The sequence below is a fragment of the Chlorocebus sabaeus genome, chromosome 22, assembly GCF_047675955.1.
Source record: "Chlorocebus sabaeus isolate Y175 chromosome 22, mChlSab1.0.hap1, whole genome shotgun sequence".
Classification (NCBI taxonomy): domain Eukaryota; kingdom Metazoa; phylum Chordata; class Mammalia; order Primates; family Cercopithecidae; genus Chlorocebus; species Chlorocebus sabaeus.
In genome coordinates, this window is record NC_132925.1 from 91,614,376 (window position 1) to 91,633,183 (window position 18,808).

General features: G+C 50.2%; 1 protein-coding gene across 2 annotated transcripts; it reads right to left on the reverse strand.

The window, feature by feature from the left end:
- Positions 1-1,661: 1,661 nt before the first annotated feature.
- CAMP (cathelicidin antimicrobial peptide) lies at positions 1,662-10,129 on the reverse strand. 2 transcript variants are annotated; one of them, XM_007984094.3, is made up of 4 exons: positions 9,755-10,129; positions 9,003-9,110; positions 8,790-8,861; positions 1,662-1,973 (listed from the first exon to the last, which is right to left on the reverse strand). In XM_007984094.3, exons 1-4 carry the CDS (start codon positions 9,962-9,964, stop codon positions 1,851-1,853), a joined length of 513 nt encoding a protein of 170 aa, XP_007982285.1. In that variant the 5' UTR covers positions 9,965-10,129; the 3' UTR covers positions 1,662-1,850. The 2 variants fall into 2 exon arrangements, with proteins under 2 accessions (XP_007982285.1, XP_007982284.1); XM_007984093.3 differs by lacking the exon at positions 1,662-1,973 and adding an exon at positions 2,101-8,174 and having other exon boundaries at positions 9,755-10,125.
- Between the last annotated feature and the right edge of the window lie 8,679 nt (positions 10,130-18,808).

The window sequence follows — 18,808 nt, forward strand, 5'->3', positions numbered from 1 at the left end:
CATATCTAGAAGGTGACTAGCCACTTTTTCCTGCACGTGTTAAACTCTTAAGGAAGGATACCACCCCTCATATTGTCTTATGCCCAATTTCTGCCTCCAAAGAAAAAAGAAGTAAAAACTAAAAGGCAGAAATGAAATCCAAAGGCAGACAGCCTGGCGCCACGCCCTGGGCCTGATAGTTAAAAATCAACCCCTGACCTAACTGCTTGTGTTATCTATAGATTTAGACATTGTATGGAAAAGCATCATGAAAATCCCTGTCCTGTTCTGTTACATTCTGATTACTGGTGCATGCAGCACCCCCCCCCACCCACCCCACCTCCCCCATCACCCCGTCATGTACCCACTGCTGCTCAATCATCACGACCCTCTCATGTGGACCCCCTTAGAGTTGTGAGCCCTTAAAAGGGACAGGAATTGCTCACTCTGGGAGCTCGGTTTTTTAAGACATAAGTCTGCCAACGCTCTGGCCGAATAAAGCCCTTTCCTTCCTCAACTCAGTGTGTGAGAGGTTTTGTCTGACGCTCTTCCTGCCACACTCTTAGTTTATTTCCTTTCTGGGAAAAATCCGTTTTGTTGGTGTTTTCATTTTTGACCCTCTCACGGATGTCAAGGCATAACAACACCTGCTGTTGCTTTGTTAATTTCTCAGTGTCCACTAACAGCCAATAACCAGCCAATAATTTCCTCTCAGAAAGGATATACCTGGTAGTGGCATCAGACAAATGCTTTCTCCAGGTCCACAAGGGGACCATTGCTTAGCGGCTACATCTTTTTGCCACAGGCTCCAGTCTTCATACTTATCAGTCACCTCACCCACACTCTTAATGTTAAGGCTCTTTGGGATTAATTGGCTGAGTGGGAGGGCAGTCCACATAGGGTGTCGGGTTTCCTTTAGCACTTCTGCCTCCCCCAGCTCTTTCGTGGGTAGAGTGCCCCCCCACCCTCCCAGCCTTGTATTCTATGCTGCTTTACTGCCATCATGTGGCCTGGTGGGCTCCCAGTTGTGTACTTGTCCCACTGCCACTGTCCTAACTATGGCCTTTCCCCATTGGGAGCATCCCTTAAAGTCGGGATAAATATCATTCATACTGAAAGCATCTATTTTCACAATACATTCTGCAGGATCAGTTACTTGGGTCTGTGAAATGTCCATCAAATAAAACATAACAGATTAATTTCAAGGGCCACAGTGGGGCCAGAGTCAGCTGAATGGACTGAAACACTTTAAAACTTGAATAAAGAAAAAACCTGGTAAGAAAAGTATAGCCATTAGCCTGGAGGGGGTGGGGGTCAAAGATCTCTGCAGATGCAGGTGGGGCCAGAGTCCTGTGTAGTGTGGCCTGTTTTTCACTAGAAGATAAATGGGCCTGCTTTCAACAGGAGTTACAAGTTTGGCACGCAGCAGCAGTGTTAGTACTGGGAACATAGAGTTCTTACTTTGTAAGAGGCAGCAATTATTCTTGTCTGACTGCTGGAGAGATTAGCTTTGTGAATCCACCCATGTTGTTTCAAGAACCTTTAATTGGCAAGCAGTCCTCTGAGTTTTGTTGGGGTTTACCAGTCACCCATGCTGACTGCTGTTAACACAGAAAGTAGACATTTCTGGCTTGCCAGTTAACAGAACATCATTTATACAGTGGAAGCATTGGACACCAAAGCAATTTTCTCTAACATTTTATGAGCATTTAAGGTTCAAAGATGTAATACACTGTTAATACCAATTATACATTCTCACACACAATGAATCCACCCAAACCACATAGTTACCTTGACTTTTTTTCTCTGCACTGCAAGTTTTGTCCAAACTCTATCAAGTGCTTTTTTTTTTTTATTGCAAAAACACAGTTTTACATAGGCACTGCAGCTGCCAGGAGACCACCTATCTCCTCAGCTGGGAGTTTAGGGAATGCAGGGCAATGCAGAGGACGCAGGCCCTCAGGGAGGTTTTTATTCCTTAAAGCAGCTGAGACCTGGAGTGAAAACAATAGAGAGATCAGGGAATATGCATGCACCAGTTGGCATAGTTTTGCACTTACTATTGGTTTTAAGTGTTTGTGATGGTCAAGTGGTTTTATTTTTATTTTATTTATTTATTTATTTATTTTTGAGACGGTGTCTCGTTCTGTTACCCAGCCTGGAGTGGAATGGCATGATCTCTGCTCACTGCAACCTCCACCTCCCGGGTTCAAACGATTCTCCTGCCTCAGTCTTTTGAGTACCTGGGACTAAAGGCACGTGACACCATGCCCAGCTAATTTTTGTATTTTTAGCAGAGATGGGGTTCCACCATGTGGGCCAGGCTGGTCTCGAACTCCTGACCTCAAATGATCCACCCCCCCCTTGGCCTCCCAAAGTGCTAGGATTACAGGCATAAGCCATTGTGCCTGGCCATTTTTGTCTAATTAATTAATTAATTAATTTTTTTTTTTTTGAGACAGAGTCTTCCTCTGTCTCCCAGGCTGGAGGGCAGTGGCACAATCTCGGCTCACTGCAACCTCTGCCTCCCAGGTTCAAGCAATTCTTCTGCCTCAGCCTCCCGAATAGCTGGGATTACAGGCATGTACCACCATGCCAGGCTTATTTTTGTATTTTTAGTAGAGACGGGGTTTCGCCATGTTGGCAAGGCTGGTTTCGAACTCCTGATCTCAGGTAATCCACCCACCTCAGCCTCTTAAAGTACTGGGATTATAAGCATGAGCCACCATGCCCGGCTGGTTAAGTGGTTTTAGAGTATACAACTAAACCCTAAAGGGCCAAGGCAGAAAGCCACATATCTCACCAGAACCCTCCCAGGAGATACAGGGAGGCAAGTTGGAAGTGGCCTAGGGGAGCACCTCCTCACAAGCTTCTAGGCTCTCATGTCCCAGGAAGGACCACAGGGAATTCTGCCAAGATTCAGATTAACTGTGGTTCAAGCTGGACATGGTGGCTTACGCCTATAATCCCAGCTCTTTGAGAGGCTGAGGTGGGTGGATTACCTGAGGTCAGGGTTCAAGACCAGCCTGGCTTACATAGTGAAACCCCGTCTGTACTAAAAAAAATCAGCTGGGCGTGGTGGCAGGTGCCTGTAATCCCATCTACTTGGGAGGCTGAGGCAGGAGAATCACTTGAACCTAGGAGGCGGAGGTTGCAGTGAGCCGAGACCACGCTACAGCACTCCAGCCTGGGCAACAGAGCAAAACTCCATCTCAAAAAGAAAAAACAAACAAACAAAACTGTGGTTCAAAACTTGCCTGCATGGCCTATGTGGACATGTGCAAGGTCACCAGGATGTTGTGTTGAAGCTGTTCCCCAAAGATATCAGATACCACATAGTCTCCAAAACTCCACTTATAAGCTATGTAGAGAGAAAAAACTATCCCTTACCTCACAGACCCACTGAAAGTCTCACGTTGCCCCCCAGGGATTCCCCAGACAACACCTGGAGAAAAGCTGCTCTACGCTGTAGACCAAGGGCAGAATGGCTTGTTCACAGGTGTACATATATTCATATTTATTAGGTACTTCCAAATGGCTCCCTAGGATGGCTCCACCCTCCACAACTTTATCAATGCTCAGGATTGTCAAGGCTTTTTAATGTGTCTTAATTTTTTAAAAAATTTTTTTAGAGATGGGGGTCTCACTATATTACCCAGGCTGTTCTAAAACTCCTGAGCTCAAGTGATCCTCCTGCCGCAGCCTCCCAAGTGGCTGGGACTACAAATACATATCACCATGCTTGACATGTGTCTTGATTTTATAATCAGAAAATAAAACAGTATTTAAAACATATGTCAGGGTTGGGAAATAATTATTTCAATAAAAAGTGCTGGGTCAATTAGATATCCATATGAAAAAAGAAAAAAAGAAACTCGATCCCTACCTCTCATCATCAACAGAGGTGATCTCACCAACATAATATGAAGAGAGAGAAGCCAGGCAAAAAGAATATGTATCATATCATTCCATTTATTTAAAGCTCAAAATCAAGGCCGGGCACGGTAGTGCAGGCCTGTAATCACAGCACTTTGGGAGGCCAGTGGTTCACCTGAGGTCAGAAGTTCAAGACCAGCCTGACCAACATGGAGAAACCCCGTCTCTACTAAAAATACAAAATTAGGCCGGGAAAGGGTGGCTCACACCTATAATCCCAGCACTTTGGGAGTTCAAGGCAGGTAGATCATGAGGTCGGGAGATCAAGACCATCCTGGCTAATACGAAGAAACCCTGTCTCTACTAAAAATGCAAAAAATTAGCCAGGTGTGATGGCACGCACCTGTAGTCCCAGCTACTCAGGAGACTGAGGCAGGAGAATCGCTTGAACCCGGGAGGCTGAGGTTGCAGTAAGCCCAGACCGTACCACTGTACTCCAGCCTGGGCAACAGAGCAAGACTTTGTCTCAAAAAAAAAAAAAAATTAGCCAGTGTAGTGGCACATGCCTGTAATCCTAGCTACTCAGGAGGCTAAGGCAGGAGAATCACTTGAACCCAGGAGGCAGAGGTTGCGGTGAGCCAAGATCGTGCCAGTGCACTCCAGCATGGGCAACAAGAGTGAAACTCCATCTTAAAAAAATAAATAAAAATAAAAAATAAAATAAATAAAATTCAAAATCAGGCAAAATGTCTGCATGCTAAAAATCAAGATACTGGGCCAAGCATGGTAGCTCATGCCTGTAATCCCAGCACTTTGGAAGGCCAAGGTGGGCAGATCATGAGGTCAGGAGTTCAAGGCCAGCCTGGCCAATATGGTGAAACTTGGTCTCTACTAAAAATACAAAAATTAGCTGGGCGTGGTGGCAGGCGCCTGTAGTCCCAGCTACTCAGGAGGCTGAGAAGAAGAATTGTTTGAACCTGAGAGGCAGAGGTTGCAGTGAGCCGAGATCATTCCACTGCACTCCAGCCTGGGTGACAGAGCAAAGACTCTGTCTCAAAAGAAAAAAAAAAAAATCAGGATATTGGGCCGGTGGAGTGGCTTATGCCTGTAATCCCAGCACTTTGGGAGGTGGAGGCGGGAGGATCACTTGAGGTCAGGAATTTGAGACCAGCAAGGCCAACATGGCAAAACCCTGCCTCTACTAAAAATACAAAAATCAGTCACGCACGGTGGTGCGCGCCTGTAATCCCAGCTACTTGGGAGGCTGTGGCAGGAGAACTGCTTGAACCCAGGAGGCGGAGGTTGCAGTGAGCTGAGATTGCGCCACTGCACTCCAGCCTAGGTGACAGTGTGAGAATCTCCCTAAAAAAAAAAAAAAAAAAGGGCCGGGCCCGGTGGCTCACGCCTGTAATCCCAGCACTTTGGGAGGCTGAGGCGGGCAGATCACGAGGTCAGGAGATCAAGACCATCCTGGCTAACACAGTGAAACCCCGTCTCTACTAAAAATACAAAAACGTTAGCCAGGCGTGGCGGCGGGCGCCTGTAGCCCCAGCTACTCGGGAGGCTGAGGCAGGAGAATGGCGTGAACCCGGGAGGCGGAGCTTGCAGTGAGCCGAGATCGCGCCAGGGCACTCCAGCCTGGGCGACAGAATGAGACTCCGTCTCGAAAAAAAAAAAAAAAAAATCAGGATATTGGTAATTTCTGGGAGGACAGAATGGGTAATAATTGTGAGTGGCGTGAGTTGGACCTCTGGGGTACTTGTAATTTATGTTTTTTGATCCCAGTGCTGATTCCACACAGGGGTGTTCAGTTTGTGAAAATGCATCCATCTGTACCTTTATGAGATGTGCACTTTTTCCGTTTGAATGTTATACTACACAAAAGGGGGTGGGAAGGCAGAAAATTATAAGCCCCCTCAAAAAATCAAATGTGTTGTTTTATGTTAAAGCATCATATATACTAAAAAAATAAAGCTATAGTCTCATATAGAGAGAGAGAGGAAAAGAAATATGTGTGTGTGTTTTGAAGTATTCTTATGGACAGACTATATTTTACTAACTAGATCTTTATTTATCCAATAAATAATTACTGAGAAAAGCATGGTGCCAAAAAGCTAGCTTCACAAAGCCTGTAGCTTAGTAAATTAATCTTCTTTCTTTTTTTTTTTTTTTTTTTTTTTGAGGTAGAGTCTCGCTTTGCCACCCAGGCTGGAGTGCAGTGGTGCCATCTCGTCTCACTGCAACCTTCGCCTCCCGGATTCAAGCGATTCTCCTGCCTCATCCTCCGGAGTAGCTGAGATTACAGGCATCTGCCACCAGGCCTGGCTAATTTTTGTATTTTAGTAGAGACGGGGTTTCACCATGTTGGTCAAGCTGGCCTCGAGCTCCTGACCTCAGATGATCCGCCCACCTTGGCCTCCCAAAGTGCTGGGATTACAAGTGTGAGCCATTGTGCCTGGCCTTTTAATCTTATTTTTCTTAAAGATGATAAATGAATGATTAACAGCTTTTTTCTGTTCATTCATTAAAACATCTGAGTGCCAATAATATGCCAAACACTGTGCTAGGTAAAGGCATGGAAAACTGAATTTCACTGCATCAATTTCTAAGACAAGAAACTACCCAGCCATGGAATGCACTGACTCACAATAGCAGGCAGTGAGTTTCCTGCCACTGGGGGTGCTTCAGCAGAGAGGGAGAAGACCAGCTCTTTGGCACAACAAAGAATCCATCCTTGCGTTGAGATGGTGCAAAAAGACAAAGAATCTCTAGATTTCTATTATGTGCCCAGCACTTCACACGTGCCATCTATCATCTATCCCCATAGTCATCCTGGAGGAATGAACTGTTATGTTTTCCATTTTACAGGTGAAAATATTTAGACTGAAAGGTTAGATGATGTTCCCAAGGTCAGAGAGCTAGGGTGTGCATGTGGGTATTTGCTTTAGGTGGGTTTTTTGTTTGTTTGTTCGTTTTGTTTTGTTTTTTGAGATGGAGTTTTGCTCTTGTTGCCCAGGCTAGAGTGCAATGGCATGATCTCAGCTCACCACAACCTCTGCCTCCCGGGTTCCAGTGATTCTCCTGCCTTAGCCTTCCGAGTAGCTGGAATTACAGGCATGCACCACCACGCCCAGCTAATTTTGTATTGTTAGTAGAGATGGGGTTTCTCCATGTTAGTCAGGCTGGTCTTGAAATTTTGACCTCAGGTGATCTGCCCACCTTGGCCTCCCAGAGTGCTGGGATTACAAGGCGTGAGCCACCGCCCCTGGCTGGTCTTTGGTTTTTGTGAGCCCACTCACCTTTGTTTGTTTAGATAGGGTTTCACCCTGTCACCCAGGCTGGAGTGCAGTGGCGCAATCTCAGCTCACTGCAACCTCTGCCTTCCAAGTTTAAGAAATCCTCCCACCTCAGCCTCCCGAGTAGCTGGGACTACAGGCATGCATCACCACGCCTAGCTAATTTTTGTATTTTTAGTAGAGACAGGCTTTGCCATGTTGCCCAGGCTGGTCTCAAACTCTTGAACTCAAGTAATCCACCCGCCTGGCTTCCCAAAGTCCTGGGATTACAGGTATGAGACATCACGCCCGACCATATTCTTGTTTCCAACAATCCCTAAACACAAGCCCACAAGTTAAGTCTGCTACCTACCTGACGAAACTGTGATGTGTCCCAATGCCAGAGGAAATGCCCGGAGTTGTGGGCTTTCCTGAGTTAAGTCTTTTAGGAAGCAGTGGAATTTTATGGGAATTGTACCTGCAGGCAGACCGCACCCAGTTGGCCAGCCACCCATGGGACTGGACCATGCTTCTCTGCATGTTAACAACACGCTTGGCCCCTCTCCCGAATGTCACCTCCCCATGAGCAGGAACAGCTCCACAGCATTCCCCCACCACCACACACAGAGTAGAGCTCCTTAATTCCCCACTGAGAGTTCCACTGAGAATGGGGATGCTGTCTTGGACCTCCTGGCCCTGCTGCCTTACCCTGTGTCCTCCTGGATGGAACACTGCCCTCGCCACCTCTGTGTCACATTCACACACACTCACACTCACACGCGGCCTCCCTGAGTTAAGGGCTCGGTAGTGGTGAGAGAGAGGAGGCAAGACAAGTGAGATTGCAGCCTGAGGAAATTGCTCTCATAGTTTATTTCTCAGAGCCCAGAAGCCTGACCCAGAGTAGGGCACACACTAGGACGCTGTCCTGGGTACAAGATTCCCCAAAAAATCCTTGATTTTCTGGCCAATTTTTTTAAGCCCTCCGCCAATCTTCTTTTTAACTTTCCGGAAGAATTTGCCCAGCCGGGCAAATCTCCTATTATCCTGGAGTTGTATACAGGAAGAAACAGGTTCCTTGTCAGGGGCGTACCCAGGGTCAATCCAAGACACCTCCCCACCTAGATGCCCCTCTTCGTGGGCCCCCGCAGGAACTTTGGGGCCCCAGTTCAACCTCTGACTGTGATCTTTGAAGCATGTGATTGAGTCCCTACACCAAGTAAAAAGATGAGAAAACTGAGTCCCGGAGATGGTGAGGGGCTCTGCAGGGTCACACAGCTCAGCCCAGAAACACTGAGATGGGAACACAGGGCTGAGAGCTGAGTACTCTAAGACAGTGGCTCTCAAACTTTACAGGAGCCAGAATCTCCTGGAAAGCTTATCAAAATACGAATTTCTGGGCCCTACCCAGCATCTGTCTGAGTAGATCTGAGTGGGGCCTGAGAATTTGCATGTCTAACGAGTCCCCAGGAAGGGCTACACTTGGAGAGCTATGCCTTAGGATTCCAGAGCCAGCCCCAGAGATGGAGCTCAAGTTGGGGGAAGAGCCCTGGGTAGGAGGTGCTTTCTCTGCCCTGGGTTGAGGGGGCAGTTAGTTGACCCATAGGATGGTCCACACTGTATGCTCCCATCAGCCCCTGCATCCCAGAACAGCCCACTCACCTTATCACAACTGATGTCAAAGGAGTCCCTGGCCTGGTTTAGGGTCACTGTTCCCACACACCGCTTCACCAGCTGGAAAGGAGAAGCTCAAGGTCAAACTTGAAACCATTTGTCACAACCTCCCAGCCCCATCCCAGTAGGAAATATTCCCCAGGTGCCCCTTGTTCAGCTCGTTGGGAGGCACCCACCAACACCCCCAGCCCCAAGCCTCACCCCGTCCTCCTTGAAGTCACAATCCTCCGGTGACTTCTGTGTTGTCCTGGGGCACACTGTCTCCTTCACTGTGAAGCTCACAGGCTTTGGGGTGTCTGGGTCCCCATCCTAGTCAGAGGAGGAAATGGGGAGGCCCATACTTGTACTTTCTGATTTGTGTCCATGACCTTCCCACCAAGAGGATAGGCTTTCAACAGTAGTACCTGATGTGCGATGGGCACTGGGCACTGGGCTCGGCACTGGGGTACTGAGGGGAGGAGGACTGAGCCATTCCTACCCTCCTAGGTGAACAGTGAATAGGAGCAGACCTCAGATGAGCTCTAACAAGGAGCCCCTCCCACTCTGGGGTGGGGGCAAGGGAAGTCGGGGAGCTTCCTGGGGGACAAGACATACCCACTGGAACCTAAAGTCTGGACAGAGTTCTTCCCTGTGTGGGGTAACGTGGTACAGCAGAGACTTAAAGCAGAGGAGGTCACTGCCCAGAGCCAATGACCCCACTCTAGTGCCTGGAGCTCACAGAAGTCTCTACACCTGCATGGGGTTGGGGTGAGGGTATCTCTGCCACCGCAGGAATTCTAAGGCAGGAAGCTCTCATGCTGGGAGAAGACACGAGCTCTAGAAAGTTCCCTGGAAAAGACGGGACCACACTTAAAGGGGGAGATGCCCTCCTGGCAGGCAGTGCAGCAGGAGCAGAAGGAACGACAGGTGGCCAAGCCTAGCCAGAGCAGAGCAGAACCTTGCCAGAAGCTCACCATTGTGGGCCTCGGGTCCAGGTCCAGGAGGCGGTAGAGGTTGGCATCCGAGGACCGCTGGTTGATGCCCTCTATAGCACGAAGCACAGCTTCCTGGTAGCTGAGGACCTGGGCAACAATGGCCAGAGGCATCACCAGGCCCAGCAGCAGCAGCACCAGTGACCACCGCCCCAGGGAGGGGCCATCCCTTTGGGTCTTCATGGTCCCCATGTCTGCCTCCCTCTAGCCCACAGGAGCCTCCTTTATGCTCAACCTGAGCCTGATGCAAAGGCCCAACCAGGAAACTTCCTGACCCACCCATCCCTGGCTGCCTGCCAGGGTGTGGGCTGGGGTTTGCTTCAGCCCCTGGCTATTGCTTCACAGGACCTGCTGGGCAGTGAGTGAGGTCTGCCTCATGTGCAAGACGAGGAAGTGGTTTCTCCATCTCTCTGACAACTTCCCAGACCCGACAGGAGATTGTCATAGCCAGGGTTGCTCAAGAGCATTAAGTCCCTCAAGAGAGAAAGAGAGCCAGGTGCCTATTCTACATCCTTCTACTCCTCAGGAGTCAGGGTGATGGATTTAGTTGTTTACTGCTAAATCTCCAGCTCTAGGCATTGCCTGGCATCCAGTAGGCATCGATTAAGAATTGATTAATGAGGCAGGGCATGGTGGTTCACACCTATAATCCCAGCACTTTGGGAGGCCGAGGTGGGCAGATCACCTGAGATAAGGAGTTCCAGACAAGCCTCGCCAACATGGTGGAACCCCATCTCTACTAAAAATACAAAAATTAGCCACACATGGTGGCTCACACCTGTAGTCCCAGCTACAGGCTGAAGCATGAGAATCGCTTGAACTCGTTGAACCTGGGAAGCAGAAGTTGCAGTTAGCTAAGATCATGCCACTGCATTCCAGCCTGGGTAACAGAGTGAGACTCAGTATGAAAAAAACAAAAAACAAAAAAGAACTGGTGAATGAAGACAGTAGCCACCCCCAACCTAGAGATTCACCCTTGCAAGGGACAAGTTGCCCTGTCTATTCAAGGCCATACCACCTGCTCTCTGGACCCAGCTGTCAGCCAGACAGAGGCTCTGCTCCATCTATCCCCTTCTGCATCCTTCTTCACTGTTTTTCTCAGTCTCAAAATATTCCCAAGCCTCTCCAGACATGGCCTTTCACCCTGGCTTCTCTCAAGCCAAGTCTTAGGAAAGGTTGTCTACACTTCTTGACCCCATCTTTTCACTCTTCTTCATACTGGAGGCCACTGCAGAATGGCCAACCCACCCTGGGTCCACTGGCCACCCTCAAGCCTGGTGTTTGTCTGCACAGACAGTGGTGAGCCTTCCTTCCTGCTGCCCCAGTCTCCCCTGATGCCTCTCTCCTGCTGTCCCTCCTGCCTCCCTGGTGGCTCCTTCTTGGTCTCCCCCAAGGACTGTCTTCTTAATATTGAGAGTGTGTGGGGTCACCTCCTGGGCTGCTTCTCTTCCCTGGCCTTGGGCTTCCCTGGGGACACCCTCTCCCAGAACACCAGTTATAATAGGTAGACACCACCCTGTCTGTATCTCTGAGTTCAAGACTCCCATGAACATCCTAGTTGTCCCCACTGGGCCCCCTTGACTGCTCTTCTGCTGAGTGCCTGCTGCATGAGCCCTGAGCTCAGCTCCTTCTTTCTGAAAGCACTCCCCTCCAGCCTCCCCTCCACCCCTGCCTGGCTCCTGCCACCATCTCTCCCATGCAGTGCTGCCCCAGCCTCCAGACTCCACCTTCTCTAGGTTTCAGGCTCTCCTGAGACCATAGTCCACCCTCCACACCATTGTCCAGGGGTTCCTTTAAACCACCGATTTGGCCATTTCAACCTCTACCTTCAGGAGCCCACACACCCCCTAGTCTGGCATCAGGGCCTGTGGCCTTTTTGTTCCCACTGTCCTCACCCCATCCCTGCACACCCCAAGTGCCAGAATGTCACATAGGCCTCCATCACATAGGCTCATCTGAGCCTCCTACTCTTTCTCCCAGCTCTGCCCCCATCCTTCTGTTGGGCCTGCCCTTTCACCTCATGAAGCTTTCCCTGACCTCCAACCAGGCACAGCAATCTCCTCTTTGCCCCTACAGCTTCCGGGAAGTCTCTCCTGATGCGACCTCAAATGACTCCCTGTTTGGTGCTCTGGCTGAGACACCAAGCTGGGATGCCTGGCTGGTGTTGGGAGAGGGAGAGAGCACAGCCGGGAGAGATAAAGGGCCAAAGTGATAGAGGGGTCCAGCGCCCATGAGGCAAATTCCAGTCCCAGCTCCTCTGTGGACTGGCCATGTGGCCCTGAGGCCTGGGGTACCTCTTGACCTCAGTTGGCCTGTGGGACACTTGGGGGCTTGGACAGCAGGGCTCCTAGAAGGTGGAAGCCTGGATGAAGGCCACTGGTTGCACACCTGGCCTTGAGAGAAGGAAGAAGTGGACTTCTGTGCAACCTGGTTTCACAGCTCAAGTGTTGCCCCAGTGGCCTCTTGGTCAAGCAGAGCTTGCACATCAGGCCCTTTATGGCTGTTGGGAAAAGGGCCATCCAGGGATATCAGGCCTCTCAGGACTCTCCTGCTTCCTCCCTGCTTCTGACTGGCTTTAGGATCCCCAAGAAGCCAAACTGGGGGAGAAGCAAATGACAATGTTAGTCCTTAGGTTAGGGCGTGAGACCTGCACACTCCTGTGTTCCTCTAGGTCAGATCTGGCATATTCAGAGCCCCTTTCCAACTGCCTCAAGAGGACATTCCACCTCGGCCAGTGCTGGGCACGCCCTCACATGAAATCAGCCAGAGCCCAAGCAGCTTGCATAGGCCCTCTGATACAACTGCAGAAGTCTGGACTCAGGGGCACCTGCTTTCCCTCTCGGGGCCATCGCACAAGGTTCCAGGAGTGAGTCCTGCCCTTGGCACATGCAGGTCGGTGTCTACTACCTGAGGTAGGGAGGCTGACTTTAGACCTTTAGAACCCATGGCTGCTTCCCCTTCCTCCTAGGGAGGGAGAAAGGAGGCTCTCACCAGCTCGCCTTTTTCATAATGGCTCACCCCATTAATAGAGTGATCAGAAGATTCTAGACAAGGCGGAATGAGAAAGAAAAAGTGAGGCTTGGCTGGGTGTGGTGGCTCACGCTACCAGGGAGGCAGGAGGGACAGCAGGAGAGTGGCATCGGGGAAACTGAGGCAGCAGGAAGGAAGGCTCACCACTGTCTGTGCAGACAAACACCAGGCTTGAGGGTGGCCAGTGGACCCGGGGTGGGTTGGCCATTCTGCAGTGGCCTCCAGTATGAAGAAGAGTGAAAAGATGGGGTCAAGAAGTGTAGACAACCTTTCCTAAGACTTGGCTTGAGAGAAGCCAGGGTGAAAGGCCATGTCTGGAGGGGCTTGGGAACATTTTGAGACCCAAGGTAATCCTAGCACTTTGGAAGGCCGAGGTGGGTGGATCATGAGGTCAGGAGATCGAGACCATGTTGGCTAACACGGTGAAACCCCGTCTCTAGCTGGGCGGGGTAGCATGCGCCTATAATCCCAGCTTCTCGGGAGGCTGAGCCAGGAGAATCACTTGAACCCGGGAAGTGGAGGCTGCAGTGAGCCAGGATTGCACCACTACACTCCAGCCTGTGTGACAGAGCGAGACTCTGTCTCAAAAAAAAAAAAAAAAAAAAAGTAAAAAGTGTGGCTTTTCCACATCAAGACTTGAGAGCTAGATAAATGTCCCTTCACAAAGGCCTGGGCAGCCCCTGTCCCTCTGTCTCTCTGTCTCTCTGTCTCTGTCTCTGTCTCTCTCTCTCTCTCTCTTTCCTCTCTCTCTTTGAATCTCCCACCCCCACTTCTCTAAGTGGCCCCCTCCTCTCCTGCAGACCCAGGAGGCTCCAACTCCTACACAATGTAATCAGGGAACCTGGTGCACTGAGCCTGCTAAAGGCTCTGGGAGACCTTCCACAGATGAGCAGATGCTGGAGCTACCCTATCCCACTCCACAATCCCTCCCCCATTGGTGAACAAGACCCTGCTTAGCCCCCACTCTGCGTTCCCTCTCTGGCTCCGTGTCTGCAGCCCTGGTTGTCCTGGTGGAAGCGTCTACCCCTCAGGCCTGCTTGCCCCTGAGACAACTTTCACCAGTATGGCCAACTTGTCTGAAAAGTAGAGAACCATGCAGGCAGTTTGTTCATCCCCTTGGGGAGCACTGGGGAGGGAGTCCTGGGATGGGAATCCCAGGAACCATATCCGTCCCCAGCCTCTGTCTCTGTGGGCAAGCCACTGTCCCTGTCCCTCCCTGTGCTCATAATCTATAGTCAGCACAGAAAGCCCAGGGCTTCGCAGGCAAACAGCCTGGGTTCCCTCATCAGGTTGACTGGGTTCCTGGCTCAGCCCTGCCACGACCAGCTGTGTATCTGCATACCGATGTGTCTGCTCTGCACCCGCCTCCTCGTCTGTATAACAGGAATGATCATCACAGTGTCTAGTTTGTAGAATTGTTGTGAGAGTCAAATACAACATAGTCTGTGGCCAGTACATGGGAATTGTTTTTGCTGTTATTTATGTGACCTGTTAGGTTAATACTTCAGAAGTAAACATGGTGCTACCGAGATAGTAACATGGTTGGCAAAGCATGGTGCTCACACCTGTAATCGCAATGCTTTGGGATTACAAGTAGGAGGATTGCTTCAGGACAGGAGTTTGAGACCAGCCTGGGCAACAGAACGAGGCCCTGTCTCTATAAAAATGTTTTAAAATTAGCTGGGCATGGTGGTGTGCACCTGTGGTCCCAGCTACTTGGGAGGCTAAGGTGGGAGGATTGCTTGAGCCCAGAAGATGGAGGCTACTGTGAGCTGTCATCATGCCACTGTCAGGGCAACGGAGAGAGACCCTGACTCAAAAATAGAAAATTGGGGTGACTCAGGCCATGAGTTAACTTGTGGTAAATTGCCTCCCTCCCTGAACCTTTCTTGTGCAAAAATTGGGACAGTAGCCTCAACCTTGTGGACAGCAATGCATTGGAGCAATGCATTGAATAATATACTCAAAGACAGAAGTTTCCTTCCCTAAACCTGGGGCATGGGGCAGGGTATGCTTATACCCTGTGGTGGACAGGGAATGCCAATCACAGTTTCTGCCCAGACTCAGGACAAGTTCCCCTTTCTGCCTTTCTTTCATTTGCAGAATTGTATTGCCAAGAGACCTGGGGTGGATGGTCTCAAGCACCGTCGATTACTAGCCGCGTGACTTTGAGCAAGTTGCCATGTTTTCCTGGTAATGTTCTCATATTTGTAGGATGGGAATGAGATGCCCTGGAGTGTTTGTTCAAATGCAACAGTGAGTGAGAAAGTGCATGTCCGCTGTCAAGTCCTGCACTCCTGGGGTGTTTTGGCAAGTGAGGTCAGGGTCAGGTCTCCTTACTTGGCAATGGCCTTAGCCCAACTGTTCCCCAACAAGATACATATGCACACATGAAACTGTGCATATGGCCGGGCGCAGTGGCTCACGCCTGTAATTCCAGCACTTTGGGAGGCCAAGGCAGGCGGATCACCTGAGGTCAGGAGTTCAAGACTAGCCTCACCAACATGGAGAAACCCTGCTTTTACCAAAAATACAAATTTGGCTGGGAGTGGTGGCACATGCCTATAATCCCAGCTACTAGGAAGGCTGAGGCAGGAGAATTGCTTGAACCTGGGAGGCAGAGGTTGTGGTGAGCCGAGATTGTGCCATTCACTCCAGCCTGGGAAACAAGAGTGAGACTCCATCTAAAAAAACAAATAAACAAACAAAAAAAATGTGCATATGTATCTTGTTGGGGAACCGTGTCCCCTGGATTTCAGCCCCCAGTTGACATCCTCTGTGATGTGCCCCCCACCAACACCAGGCTGGGAGACAGCTCACCAACCCCACCTTTAATCTCAAGCTGTGTTTATCCGTCAGTCTAGTCCCAGGGGTAAGACCACAGGTGTCCTCAGACAAGAGTCATGAAGCCCTGGGCTGCCCCTCAGACAGGGTCTCCCCAAGTTCTCCCTCTGTCCAGTCTCCTGATCATGGGGCTGCATCTCCTTCCCAGGCCAAGGGCCTCCCAACTATGACAATCTTGTCTGTGCCTCAGACAGGGACTCCCAAGGGCAAGCCCCTGCACAGTCCGCAGACTCCCGAAGGACAGGATTCCTTTCCTTATTGGGCCCCTCTCAGAACTGGCATTGGGCTCTGCCCTCAGAGGGCCCAGATGGGTAAGGGCCGCTCCCAGCAGGTCCAGACCCAAGTTCAGGAATCATTTGTCAAACGAAACACTATACAGCAAGGGGTAGTGATAGGCAGTTTCCAGTAAATGTGCCTTTGTTTCCTAGACTGATTACCAAGAAGGGCCTGGGACATGGTGTCCAGGGATGGAGGCTCTGCCCAGCCACAAGGAAAAGACCTGGATATTGGATATCCCACTCAGAGGACCCCGCTGTCGTCCTTTGCAGGGAAGAGGGATGGTCAAACCATAGCATGTTTTCTCCTGGGAAAGGCCAAGGCAGCTGTAGGTAATCACATGCTGTCTTGTCCAGGAATACCCACCCAGAGCCAGGTGGGTTGTACAATCCAGTTTTCTCAGCCCCACATCCTTGAGCTTCTTGCTAGGTGACTGTGTCCTGAGTGCTTCCCCAACTCCCAGCCTGTCTCCTTGTCAGCGATCCACAAACCCTGTGCAGCTCCAGCACTCCTGTGCCTCCAGCGACCAGAGACTGTGTGACAGGCCTCCTGCTGCTCAACCCCTGCTTAGTGACCCGCATATTCACCCCGCTGGACTCTTTGCCTCCTTCTTCTTTGGGTCCTCCCTGACCTGAGCCCTGACCAGCTTCCCTCTCACTGCTCCCTGTTCATCATACCTTGCTCACTTCTGCTTGAATGCATTAGCCAATATGGTAGCCATAAGCACAAGTGGCAATTCAATTTCAATTCAAATTAATTGAACTTAATTAAAATTAAAAATATGCCAGGCACAATGGCTCATGTCTGTAATCCCAGCACTTTGGGAGGCAGAGGCAGGTGGATTACCTGAGGTCAGGAGTTCGAGACCAGCTTGACCAACATGGCAAAATCCCATCTCTACTAAAAATACAAAAATTAGCTGGGTGTGGTGGTGCATGCCTGTAATCCCAGCTCCTCGGGAGGCTGAGGCAGGAGAATCTCTTGAACCCGGGAGGTTGAGGTGAGCCGAGATCATGCTGCTGCACTTCAACCTGGGTGACAGAGCAAGACTCCGTCTCAAAATAAATAAATAAATAAATAACAAAAAACCCCACAATTATTCTGTCACACTACCCCCATTTCAATTGCTCAACAGTCAGTTACATGTGGACGTCTCAGATACAGAACATTTCCTTGATCACAGAAAGTTCTATTGGACAATGCTGAGTTAGACAAAGAAGTGTGGCTGGAGGTGGGGAGAGAACTGGAAGGAGAGAAGATCCTGCGACAACCCTGGGTGGGAAGGGCCAGCTTTGTCCCTGTGACATGCTATCTTTCTCCGAATGTTTCAGAAGCACCTGCTTAACAATGCCTCCAAAGAAAAAGCTCGCTGGGTGGGAGACAACAGTGAAAGGTGGGCCATCCTCCAGCAGGGAGCTGACTGCAGAAGGCCTTGGATGCCATGGCTGCAGGGAAGCAGCTCTGCAAGGGTGCATAGTAGGCCCTCCTTGGGTGGCAGTTTTATTATAGGAGCATCACTCAGGCTGCACTGAGAAAGGGGTACAGTTTCTGGGAGCCCCAGAATCATGGCTTGGGGGATCCATCCTCCACTATCTCCCAGTGTAGGACCTCTGTTCCCCAAGGTGACAGGAACAGATCCTTCCCTTGCCTTGTGGGTGGGTTAGGAGCCTGTAGCCAAGGATGGTGAGGTGCTAAGAGCCATGGAGGCCAGGTCCCAGATGCCAGGTGCTATTTTTGAGCTGAGAGGTGCAGCCCAAATTACCTCCTCTCCATTCTGAGGTCACAAAGGGTTTCAGGGACCACCTTCTGAATGCTCTAGTCCTCTCTGTTTCTGGATGCAGATTCTGAGGCCTTGAATGGGGAGAGACCTGAGCCAAGGTCTCCAACTGGGTTCTGGGCACGTGTCCAGCCATTTCTAATGCTGTCCATAGAGTGTGTAACCTCAGCAGTTGACCTTTCCAGGATCTCAGTGCCTCCAGAGCTGCATATGTGAAAAAGACTTAGGGAGTTAGTCAAGGATTAGGCCAACATAGAGCTACAGGAACAAGTGACTGCCCAAGAGGCTGCTGCCTCTTTTGGGTGCCTGTACTCTTTTGTGTGCCAATATGAAAACATTTGTTTCCCTTCCCTGAAGAATGGTTGCAGGAGAGGCAGGCTGGCTTCATCAGAGTGCAGGGAGAGGGTGAGAGCCCCCAGGAGAACCCGGATAAGGCAGTTGAGGAGTATGTCCCCTAAATGCGGGGCTTTGGCTTTGCCAAATGGGGCTGAATGAGGTCTGTCCAGGAAAGGCTGGGATGCAAAGAGGTCTGACATCTACATTAGGATCAGCTCCAAACAAACATAGAAATATGTACAAGGAACTTTGGCACTGGCTTCTGGATTGAGGTGAGGAGACTTCTGTGCCATGGGCACTGCCCCCATCTCTTGGCACTGAGCTCTGAGCAGAACTGGCCAAGAAAGATCGTCTCCACAGGAGGCAGCCAGGGTGGGAGGTGGGTGCAGCTGGACCAGCCCAGGACAGTTGAAGGGCTTGGGCGGGCAGCAGCAGGAGAGAAGATAGCACCCTGACTACACCCTCCTGCTCCTAGCCTTCCTCTTCAGCCCTCCCACCAGGGGTGCCCCAGGGTAATGTGATGGTAGTCAGGACAAACTCTTGTCCATTTTAGTGGCTGCAGGAATTGGAAAGCAGATGCCCGCTCCCAGGTTGAGTCTTTTTTGTTGTGACAGCTGTATTGAGATACAGTTGGCATACACAGTTTACCCATCTAAAGTGTACAGTTCAGGCTGGCCCAAGTGCAGTGGTGTTTACAACTAATTGATCACAACCAGTTACAGATTTCTCTGTTCCTTCGCCACTCCCACTGCTTCACTTGACTATTAAAATAA

What these genes read in the sequence shown, in the direction of transcription:
- CAMP (XM_007984093.3), bottom strand. Translation starts at nt 9,964, where the DNA reads ATGGGGACCATGAAGACCCAAAGGGATGGCCCCTCCCTGGGGCGGTGG. An exon ending in TGGACCCGAGGCCCACAATG is followed by an intron (nt 9,111 to 9,754) that starts GTGAGCTTCTGG and finishes TCCTCTGACTAG; the next exon opens with GATGGGGACCCAGACACCCC. An exon ending in GTGACTTCAAGGAGGACGGG is followed by an intron (nt 8,862 to 9,002) that starts GTGAGGCTTGGG and finishes TCTCCTTTCCAG; the next exon opens with CTGGTGAAGCGGTGTGTGGG.